This window comes from Helianthus annuus, chromosome 12, assembly GCF_002127325.2.
Source record: "Helianthus annuus cultivar XRQ/B chromosome 12, HanXRQr2.0-SUNRISE, whole genome shotgun sequence".
Taxonomy (NCBI): Eukaryota; Viridiplantae; Streptophyta; class Magnoliopsida; order Asterales; family Asteraceae; genus Helianthus; species Helianthus annuus.
The window spans coordinates 18,086,942-18,099,020 of NC_035444.2; the positions used below are offsets into that span (position 1 = coordinate 18,086,942).

The window sequence follows — 12,079 nt, forward strand, 5'->3', positions numbered from 1 at the left end:
AAAAATTGGGTTCTATATTATTTGTATAAACACCGATTGGAAACCCTCACATTGCATTTGATGAAACCCTAATCAATATAAACACACACACTAACACTCACGAATCGAATCGAATTTATAAAAGGAAAAATTCGGGCTGTTTTTACCTCTTGCTGCTCCAAATCTTCATTACCATACATTATCTTCATCTTAGATATATAGATATTGCACTTAAAGGTCTCAACCATCAAAATACGATCCAAGGGCTAAAAAGTGGTTCCTAATTATGCAATGGTTATCATTTGAACCTTATTCCATGAGACTTGAGGTAAGATGCAAAGAGCATTCTTTTGAGTTTTAAACCATCTGTAATTAAGTTCATTATTTAATCATTATTGTTGCAATTATTAGGTATTATAGATAATAATACCCCATGAAATTACCTTTTAGTAATTTTCGTTTCTAATTGGTTAGCATCTTTTAAGTTTTAAAACCATTTATAGTTATAATTAAATTCATAATAACGTTGATTAAGTTTTTTTATATTTAATTATTATTATTATTATTTTTATTTTTATTTCATATGATGTTCATCAACTATCTGATAAAATTGCAAAAAAGGTTGTAACCTTATTTGTATGATGTTTAGCAATTACTAAACCAAATAATAATGACTTAATTATAAAATTCAATCAAGTAATCGGTTACGGAGAACTTGAAATGGAAAAGCAATGTAAATATGAGGAAGGTGATGATGTTCAACTAAGTCAAATGATTTAATTCTTTATCAAGTATTTAACAATACTTAATTTATAAAGTTATCAATTTAATTGTATTTATCAATTTATACTCATGTAGAAAGACTAATTCCCTTTACTAACTTCATTGAGTTGTTGTACTATAAGCATAATATGTTGCAATTATTTAAATTTGGTTGGAACCCTTGTGAAATGCTTTATACGATAGTATAGATAAACGCAATCAATTTAAATCTTTTGCGCGGGTTGAAAACATCCGAGCCCTTAAAGTTTGCTGCCCAATCCTGTCAAACAATACCTCCTCAAATATTTCCTCTGCATCTATATTGCCTATATATAGTATCAATTAAATCACAAAAAAGCATCATATGTTTAAAAAAAATAGTAAAGTAGAAATTAAAAAAGGAAATACCAATAGGCCAAATAAATGTCTATCTCCAAATGAATAACTTTTCTCGTACCCACCCTTTTACACCTCTATATACATGAAGCTGCAAAAAGGAAAAAGACTATAAATTTATGAACAATTAAACAATACATTGGTAAATGGTTCCAGATACTATAGTCATGCAAGGGTACCTTGATGAAGTATGAAGTGTCTGTCTTTTTGTATCCAATAACCTGTGTGTATACTTTATATGTAATATAAAATCATAATTTGAAAAAAAAAACCACTAAATCACCAAAAAAATAATAAAACATCAATATAAACTCATAGATTATGTAAAAGAAAACTGTTATCCCATTTGAATATTTTAAGAAACAAACCAAAGTTTTTTCGAATAAATGTTGAAATGGGTATAAAAGAACACACCTTTCCACCAAGATAAATAAATTTCATATCAACTTATCTCTTTCTTATCTCTTTCTTTTCGACTCTAACTCGCACAATAGTAGACAAAGGAGTTGATGTTGAGTGAAATGGTGAATTTATAGCAATGATAGGAGATTCCTTAATCGGTCAAATTTATTACATATTGATTGAAATTGGACCTTTGGAGTGCTTTTGCGGTTTATCCCAATAGGTTTCGTTTATTAATTGCATTTAAGAACCGAACTTATTATTGTATTATTATAATTAATTGTGATTATATTCTGATTTAATTATTTTTTTATTTTTTAATATTAATGTAGAAAGATCATTTCGCCCCTTACTAACATCATTAAGTTGTTGTACCATAAGTATAAAAGATTGTAATAACTTAAATTTGGTTGGTATCCTTATGAAATGCTTTATAATATACTATAGATAGATAGATATAGATATAGATAATTATTTTTTTTTATTTTTTAATATTAATGTAGAAAGACCATTTCACCCCTTACTAACATCATTAAGTTGTTGTACCATAAGTATAAAAGATTGTAATTACTTAAATTTGGTTGGTATCCTTATGAAATGTTTTATAATATAGTATAGATTAGGTTCTAGCATTAATGTACTGTACTATATGTTAATATGGTGTTTCATGCATTGCTTTATTGCAAATTGTGTTGTTTTATTTGTAAATTATTATTATTATTTATAATAATCTAATTAATTTAGCCAAAATTTTGTTAATAATATATTAGAATATATATATATATATATAGTTATTTTAATACTTTTATTATTTTAATATTATAATAATAATTCCTTTTTTTTACTGTTTAACTTTAATTTAATGATTTTTTAGTATCACGGGGTGGGATAAGCTTGGTGTCAACCGGTACTGGTATCGAAAATACCGGTACGGTCTTGTTTGGTATCGGTACAAATAGTAATTTTAATATTTTAATAATATATATAGTTTTTTATATATTTTTATTATTTTAATATTATAATAATAATTCTTTTCTTTACTTTTTAACTTTAATTTAATGATATTTTTATGATACTTATGATCTTTCGGTTTAAATTTTATCTTAATCTATTAAATTCTGATACTAATATCATGGATAAGTTCTTAATATTTGATATCATTTGGATCCCTTTACCTATTTTTTTATTATATGTTTTCTTTGAAAATATATTGTTGTGTTTTTATTACGAATTATATTTGAGCTACTTTTAATATATTAGTTACTTCGAAATTTAAATTTATGGTTACCTTGTCAAAGATCATTTTATAGAATAATCATAAGTTTGGAATAATTATCTTTAAACCAATTATTAAAACAAATTAAGATCAAAGTTAACTTTAAACTAATCTACCTTTATCTATAATATATTATTTAGTATAATGTGTTATTGATGATATTAATTTTAATGATTATTGATATATAATTATTTTATTTTATTTTTTATCTTATCTCTTATTTATTTAATATAAATTAAATGCAATTAATAGGATTTTTATAGGATGATGCATTTAAAACAACCATAAATTTTGGTTTTAAAATAGAACATATAACTAAACTTTAGAATATATATAGATTTACATTTTTAACGTTGAACTTTAATAGACACCCTAAATTTAATATATTTATCTAAATTTAATATATTTATCATACGGAAGTTTAATGATAATTCTTTTTATATAAATGATTTACGTTTCGACCCACGAACTTTAATAGAGTTATTATATGACCCTTGAAGTTTAGTAGAGTTAATTATTTCTTTTTCTTTTTAACAAATATTTGTTTTTTTTTATCTTTTTTAAAAGTTAATTCTTTTTTATTTTACTTATTATACTTACAACTTACCTTTAATATAGATTAGTTATTTAATTGTGTTGCTTGCTTATTTTTACCGTCAATATACAATGCAACAGATTTTAATTATTAACCCTTCAATATACTATGTAACAAATTTAATTTTTTTTTCATTTACCTTATTATAGTTAAAACTTACTTTTAATTCTAGACATGTTTACTTAACCATGTTGATTGCTTATTATTGTCATCCTTTTAGATTAAAGTCTCCATCGTCTATCATAAGTCATCGATATATTATGTAATAAATAAATCCTCGGTAGCATTCTCGTACGACTCCACCGTGAAGCACGGGCTCCAATACTAGTTTTATAAATATTAGCTAATATACTTTCAAATATGTTATGTTTGAATCCTTAATTTATTATCACCAAATAAATAAGCTACAACGTAAAGTAAATGAATTTTTCTGAAACAAATAAAAAAATTCTCTCTATTTACACACAATTGTCACTTTATATTTTTCAAATGACAAACTCATACATCCATTTGATCAACTTCAAAATAACACACCAATGTCCATCACAGGCTAGAACCGCACTAATTAGGACATAATACCTTACTACACTCCTTGATACCATATATTGTTATTAAAAAAAATATATATATAATATAATTTTTACGATTATATTTTGAATGTTAATTAAAGTTTAGAGATCACTCAATTTAAATGTTAATGGATCTTTCTAACCCAAATGTCATCCATAACTCTAATTCTCAAAGTGTTTACGTGATCTTTCATCTTAAATATTAGAGAGCATTTGATTTAATTACTTGGAATTTGTAAAAAGAAAAATAGACTTGAAGAAATTACATTTACAATTGAAATTTTAAATAAAATGGAGCTTGAATAAATCATAATATGTTGAAATAAAAATTAATTTTATGAAGCATTCAATTAACAATATAAATTATATTTATTAAAGAAGATAGAATATGACGATGAAGAGGATGGTTTAGAGGCGTAAAAAACGGTTTTAGAACTGTAACCGAAAAAAAAACCGAAACCGTTTTTTAACCGGTTTTAGGACCCAACCGAACCGGCGGTTTGTGACCGATTACTATTCTTGATCTTTGCAACTGGTTTAAAACCGAAACCGGTTAAAAACCGGTCTTTTGGCAAAAACCAGTTAAAAACCGATCCAAACCGGTTACTGTTTTGGGTTTGAAAAACGGGTAATAACTGAAACCGGTTATAAAAACGATTTTTGATTTGGATAAAAAAAAACTGGTTCTGTTAAAAACCGGACCGATTAAAAAAACGATTTGTACACCTCTAGGGTGGTTGCATCTACGACAATGGCGTTGCTGTTAAAAAGATCGACGACCATGAGAATAGGAAACTTGAATTCTTACATCATTCAAAAGAAATAATGCATCCCTATACCAAAGAAAACTAACATATTACAATTACTATTCTTTCACTCTACAATCGTTTATTCATTTACCAGTCCTAATAAATTCTACAATCCAAACACGTAAAATTAACATTTAATTCCACCGTACCAAACCTCCTTAAAGCCATAAGTATAGGAAAATCAATTTCCATAACTCTCGAGTCAATTAATCGTAGAAGTAACGAAAAGAAACACCAAAAGACTTCCAACCTACTAGTATAAGTATACCGGTGTATAAAGTGTAAAATGATGTCATTTCCTACTAAGTTACCTCTTCAAATCTCACAATAAACACAAGTATAGAACCATAACTAATCTCAAAGGGTATACCACCTCTAATAACCACCATCTTATTAAAATACCATTACTATAACATTCAAAAAATAAATAAATAATTAAAAAAAAAAACAAAACAAAACAAAACATTTTCGTCAAAGGAGAGAAGGCTATTGAATCTTGTTTACGCCAAACACAGTTTTCGTCCTCATTCAAGTCTTCTTATACTATAAAACAACCCTTACTTTCCTTCAAACACCCCCACCTCTCCCCCACTACTCTTCCATCTTCATACAAATTTTTAAACATGAACTTGTAATAATTCCCATAAATCAACCGTTTCAAACAACCCCCCCTTGTTGAAAAAACTGAACAATTGGGATATGGAAAAACTCAATTTTGTCAAGAATGGTGTTCTGAGATTACCCCCTGGGTTCAGATTTCATCCAACCGATGAAGAATTGGTTGTACAATATTTAAAGCGGAAAGTACAAGCTTTCCCTTTGCCTGCATCTATTATCCCTGAAGTTGATGTTTGCAAGTCTGATCCGTGGGAGTTACCGGGTACGGTTTTTTATTCGCATTTGTTTAGTCTGGGTTGGACCGGTTAAATAGTTTTGGGTTAAAAGTTAAAAACGGTTGGATTGGTTAAATGGGTATGGGTTAAAAGTTGAAAAACGGTTGGATCGGGTAAATAAGTTCGGGTTAAAAGTTACGGGTTTGGGTTAAAAGTTAAAAGCGGTCAAAACTGACAGCTTTTATGGGTGTTCATTGAATTGGGTTTCGGGTCGTTTGGTTTTAAAATTTTAAAAGTTAATAAATTGAATTGGAATAAGGTTTAAATAAAGATTATTCGAATAAACCGAATTACAAAAAAATAATAAATAAAACTAAAATAGTTGTTATAGAAAAAGAAATAAGTATATTATATAAAAAAAAAGTAAAAAACAAATTACTACAAATTTTTCTGTTTTGGTTTATCCGAGTCACTTTGGAGATACATGAATTTGGTTTGAATTTTGGGTTATTGGAGTTTGATTCGTTGTAATAATTTTCATTTTTCTTTGTGTTGATTTAGGTGATTGTGGGCAAGAAAGGTTCTTTTTTAGCACAAAAGAAGTGAAATACCCGAATGGGAACCGATCGAATCGGGCTACTGTATCCGGGTATTGGAAAGCAACCGGGTTAGATAAACAAATTGTGACTTCAAAGAACAATCAAGTTGTGGGTATGAAGAAAACGCTCGTGTTTTATAGAGGAAAACCCCCAAACGGCTCGCGAACTGATTGGATCATGCACGAGTACCGACTCGCAACCCCACAACTCAACAACCCCGCCCAGGTTTCTTTCGATCTTTCAAATTTATACGATTTTAGAAGTGGTTGAAGGTTTTAGTCTCACGATAAACATTTGTGTAAATTTATAAGTTAGCAATTTTAAAAAGTAATTAGATAATGTATATTAGGTATTAGGGTGAAGCCCATTTGAGTTAAGCCCATTAGTTTTTTTTTTTTTTTTGGGTACAAGTGTTAGGTTTTTACTATTTATAGCCATGTGTATAATAGAATAAAGACACATAATTATAAGTTAAAATTAAACTCAAATTAAATTTAATTTTGCGAATCGATTTGGCTAACGATTCGATTTTGTTGAACAGGGTATGGAAAAATGGGTGATTTGCAGAATTTTCTTAAAGAAAAGAGGAAGTAATGCTAACAAGATCGACGACGAGAAAGAAAGAGAGACAATTGGGATTGTTAGCGATTGTAAACCGGTAAAATCAAAGCCAATTTTCTACGATTTCATGGCGGCAAGCAAGAAAAGAAGAACGGATCTGAATTTGATGCCGGTTTCATCATCTTCGGGCTCGAGTGGGATCACAGATGATGGTTCTTGTGAGGAACATGAGGAGGATAGCAGTAATGTGGATGATGTTTCAAATTTAAGGAAAAAACAGTAGTTATAAATTAATAATCTTTTTTCTTAATTAAATATTATTATTCTCTATTTAGTTATCTTATTTTAATCTCATTGGTAATCAATCATCTCTAATGCAATTAGTGTATTTCAAAAGTAGAAAATAATGAGATAATGACTAGGGGGTGTTTGGATGCCAGTTTAAACATCAATTTTGAGTGTTTCTTAAAGTTTAAATTATTTATGGTTAAAACTTAATATGATAAAATATCATGTGAAACGTTGGTTCAAAAATAGGAGTTTGATTGCGTAGGGTGTTTATCGTATCGAGTTTCAATTTTCTTTAATTGGAATTTCGGGTTGTTCGAGTTTGAAAATTTTCAAGCTTAATTTGAAAGTCTTGGTCAGATTTGTATACAAACTCTTAACCGAATTTGGTTTAACCGGTTTCAACCAATTTGATTAGGTTGGTTCAAAAGTCTAAGCTTAATTTTAACAAAGAAATTATGTGGTTTGTGTACCGTGTACGTACGTGCATGTACATTTTTTAACTCATGTTTAAGTTCTGGTCAATCTTAAAACAGAGATGGGAATGTTATTTTTTAGAGTAAGTTGCAATTTTGATTCATGAGGTTTTATTTAATTAGAACACATGTATAAATTTAACACAATAACTAGTTTAAATGTAACACAATAACTAGTTTAAATGTAACAAATAATAAGAGATCAGTTGAGTGGGAAGATGAATCGCCCCCCCCCCCCCCCCCAATTAAAGCATACCCTTATTCTATTGGAAGTTCGAAAACGGATGAATCGACTGAAGCAAAACCCTGACATCTTGGCGAGTGGCGCTGGAACTTGAGTATCAATGGGCGCTTCATATTCCAGTATTTGACATTTTGACTCAATTACTTAATAAAAAATAAATCGAGCCAAACGGGCCGAACCAAACCGATCTGAACCAAGTGCTTTTTTTCAATCGAGCTGAATCAAACGAACAAATTCCAAACATTTTTCGAGCGAGCATCAAACGAATTTCGAGCGTTGAGCAATTTGAACAACACTAGATATAATAGTGTTGGAGTTAAAAAAACAACATATTTAGTTTGAAGAAAAGAATTTATGAAAAAAATGTTATTTATTTATTTTTTAATTGCTAGAAGTTCTTTTAAGGAATATAAAACCTAACCCACGTTGTACTTTTGAAGTTATAAAAGGTTCATTTTACAGAAAGTCGATTTCAAGATTTTTCAAAAAAGCAGGTCAGATTTTGTAGGTCATATTTTATAGTTTTTAAAAAGAATTATGAGAAAATATCATGACCAATTTTCACGATATAAAGTTATACATATGTGTCGCTCATAATTATAGCATAATAACATGTTCATAAAAAAAACTAAATTTATGTTTATCTGAAACTCTGAAAGCAACCAAACATCAATTCTCGTAGAATATGACTGACTATGTTTTGATACTCAGTATCTATATAATAGAGAGAATCCTGGAGAAGATAACGTCTTTATTTAGTACATTTGCGCCATGAAATTGATGGCTTATGTGATTCCGAAAGGTTTATCCCTCCATGGAATATGAATTCATATGATTTAGTTTGAAATTGGTGATTAGTTGGTAAGTATACATGTTGGAAAAATGCAACCATCCATGGGCCATAGATTCCTAAAAGTCATACATAGATTCCTTCCAAAAGAATTAAAATAACCTTTGAGAAGAAATTCTAGAGACAATTAGAAGGGTTTCACCACCACCAAACCTTTTTCGACTTATTTAGACTTTAGAGATATGTTTTGTCTCTATAATAATTTGATTTGCATATAAATATATTTGATTTGCATATAAATATATTTGATTGAAATATGTAAGAATTGAGAAGGGTGGATAGAAACAAGTGAAAGGTGGAGTTTTCATAAATTAATATGAAATTTGCCGACCAAAGTTTCTTGTGGATTTAAAAATTGTGTATGGTTCTTGGAGTTTTTCACGTCACTCACTCTTTAAATATTGTGGTTGCTATATATACGTATCAATTATCAATTATATGAGTACACATGAGTTGAATTAGTTGTGAGCTAAATAATATTGGTCTTTAAAATTAGAATCGAGTTGAGCTTCAATGAACAAAAATTAGACTCCTTTAATGAACGAGCTCGAGCCCCCGAGCTCCGCATACTAAGCTCGACTAGGCTTATGAGCTTCATATATCAAGCTTGAGCTGGACTCGTTTACACTTAGAATACTAGGTAATTTTATGTACTCATACAATTTTACACCGATACGAGATTTATCTAGAATAAAACTTTAGTATAAAAATATACAAATTAAAACTAAAAAATTAATTGTGTATTCCTTTCATCGTATAAGATTTATCCTTATGACAATCATAAGGGGCGGACCCACTCCCAGCCTAAGGTGGGCGGGCGCACCCCCGAAAAAAAATTTAATGCTATTTTCCATCGAAAATCCCGTCTGCACCCCATGGAATTTTTCGTCCGCACACATTAAGTAAAAAATGTTATCGATTTATATTTTAAATTTTTTTAGTAAACTCGTTTTTTTTAAAAAACTACCTAAATTATATAAACTTATACTACCCAACTTAACCCAAATACCAATACCTTAACTCACTATTTCATTAAACACAACTAGCCCACTAATTCCTAGCCCATTAACCAAACCCAATCTAAGTTCAAACTATAATAATTAAAATAAGCCCAATAGTCCCTTAGAATTCCTCCCGCCCACCCTCTCTTGCGTCGTCTCCTGCCAGCGATCAACGAACACAACAGCACGTCATCAGCAACAGTGAACCACCGCCGTCCGACACCAAACCAACCGGAATCCGATAAAGGGTAAGTTTTTGTTTTGTTTTTTTGTTTTATGATTTTAGTTGATATTATAGGAGAAAAAAGGTAATAAAATTCTTAAATAGGTTTGAAATTTCGTGTGTTTTGACGTTGTTTAGATGATTTTTAGGGTGATTACTATGTTTAGATGATTTTTAGGTGATTACACACGATTTCTAGGGCTTGAATAGTTGAAAATTAAAATTGAAACATTATGTTATAGAGCGATCAACTTAGATTTTAAAAAATGAAAACCCGTAGCGCGAAGTTTTAATTATGTTTGTAACAAGGTTTGACGTGTTTTTGATGATTATATAAATATAATTTGATGTTCTTTTGTTTTACATGACCCGACCTGACCCGATACGAACCGTTTTTTTTTTACTTATATTTCTAGGAGCCTAAAATTTTGAAAAATATTCCGCACCCCAATAAAAAAATTCCTGAATCCACCACTGAAATCATACTATTATTTTTCTTCATTATGACAATTGTACTATTATTTTTCTCCATATTGATTTCCGTATAATAACATATATAGAGAGCACTTCAAAGTTCAAACCTTAAAATCATAACCCAATGGAAGATGTAACATTAACAGATTATTTAGTTTTTTTTTTCTTTTTAACTGTAAACTTCATTACGAAAACACTGGCCCAAGACGGACCGGCACGAACAAACAGACAGCAAAAAGATTACATATTCACAAACGAGCACCACTCCTTCCAATCTATACCTTTATATTTAGACCTATTCGAAAACCACAGGAAACCCAACGCCTTCACCTCGTTAGAGGGATAGAAAAGAGTATAACACCAGCCTATTAAACCATTTAAATTGCTAGTAGTATTAAATGTTACAGTTTTCCATTTTATAAGTTAAATTGCTACTAGTAACATTTAATATCAAACAAATATATACCTGGGTAACTGGGCTATGAAGAGGCATTCCGCTGAGCCTGAATACGCTGTCGTTTAAAAAATATGACTATAAAACTAACAACGCATACACCTTAAGTTCAAGAACCAATAAAATTACACACAGGACATGCAACTATCTACGATAGTTAAGTATAATAAAAATGGGGTATGTTTGATATTTTAGTTTTCATTAATAAATATGGTGTTATAGAAATTTTAATATTATTTATATGTAATTATTACTTTTCTAAAAGCATATTCTATAAAAATATTTCTCTCAATTTTATAACGAGTGTGAAAGCAAAGAAGAAAAACGGATGAACCATCTAAAATACATACGAAAATGAAAAATGTGAAGAAACGATGATGGTGTAATTAAATCACGTGGGAGGTCCCATTTGATGGGCCCCAAATATATATACACCAAATACGACCTCGTCTTATCAGGTCAAACACGCATACTCCACAAAATTCCAACCACGCCACCAAATATTATAAATACCTCCATTAATAAAAACAAATTCAACTCCTTTGTATAAACTTTTTCTCTATATAAATGAATTAATTGAGTAAAATATAAATCAATATATGTAGAATAGTAAAACGGGTAGAAATGTTATATGGATTCAAGACCAGTTTTTTAACAGAGAAATTCATGGTCACCTTTTTTTATGGTCTAAGGGGTTGTTTGGCAACCCATGCAGCAATAAACGTTCAACCATTAAGAAGTTAATTGGGTAAGAGACTTTGAAGCAATAACAATCTGAGTTGGCTCAGCCTTAATAGTTGGTAGTGGAGGATGTGGTGGTGGGTCAAGGAGTTGGTGCGTGAGTGGCTGATTGAGGGTTATGAACACATGTGAATAGATAAAGGGTAAAATTTTCATTCAACATCATTTTCGAACTTAATGGATAAGAGGCTTACTAACTGATTCATAGGTGTTTTATAAGTAAATCAAACACACTTAATGCTGCCTAATTCAAATGTAGTCTCTTAACAAAATTATTAAGAGAATATAAAACAACTCCTAACTCTATAAAATGTTATCGCTTGGTAGTTAATACAGATGTAAAAATTATCTATTATCTATTATCGCTTAACATAATTGACAGCTTTTGATTGTGTCACTATATAAGTTAGAACAAGTTTAACTTGTATTGAAATGTATACAAATATAAGCAGTGACGAAACTTGATCCGAATGACGAGTGGGTCGAAAACGTATATACCCAAAAAAATTTATAGAACCGGGGAGTCGAAAACGTATATACCAAAAAT

The 12,079-nt window shown here is 29.5% G+C and overlaps 1 protein-coding gene and 1 long non-coding RNA gene across 2 annotated transcripts; one reads left to right on the forward strand and one right to left on the reverse strand.

Annotated features, from left to right (window-relative positions):
- Window positions 1-832: 832 nt before the first annotated feature.
- On the reverse strand, window positions 833-1,215 carry LOC110896477. Its single transcript, XR_002567932.2, has 2 exons — window positions 1,150-1,215; window positions 833-1,067 (listed from the first exon to the last, which is right to left on the reverse strand). It is a non-coding gene; the product is annotated as an uncharacterized LOC110896477 (long non-coding RNA).
- Window positions 1,216-5,294: 4,079 nt separating this feature from the next.
- On the forward strand, window positions 5,295-7,161 carry LOC110894333 (NAC domain-containing protein 83). Its single transcript, XM_022141545.2, has 3 exons — window positions 5,295-5,668; window positions 6,183-6,445; window positions 6,762-7,161. The coding sequence occupies exons 1-3, from the start codon at window positions 5,488-5,490 to the stop codon at window positions 7,062-7,064; spliced, it is 747 nt and encodes a 248-aa protein (XP_021997237.1). The 5' UTR covers window positions 5,295-5,487; the 3' UTR covers window positions 7,065-7,161.
- Window positions 7,162-12,079: the final 4,918 nt, after the last annotated feature.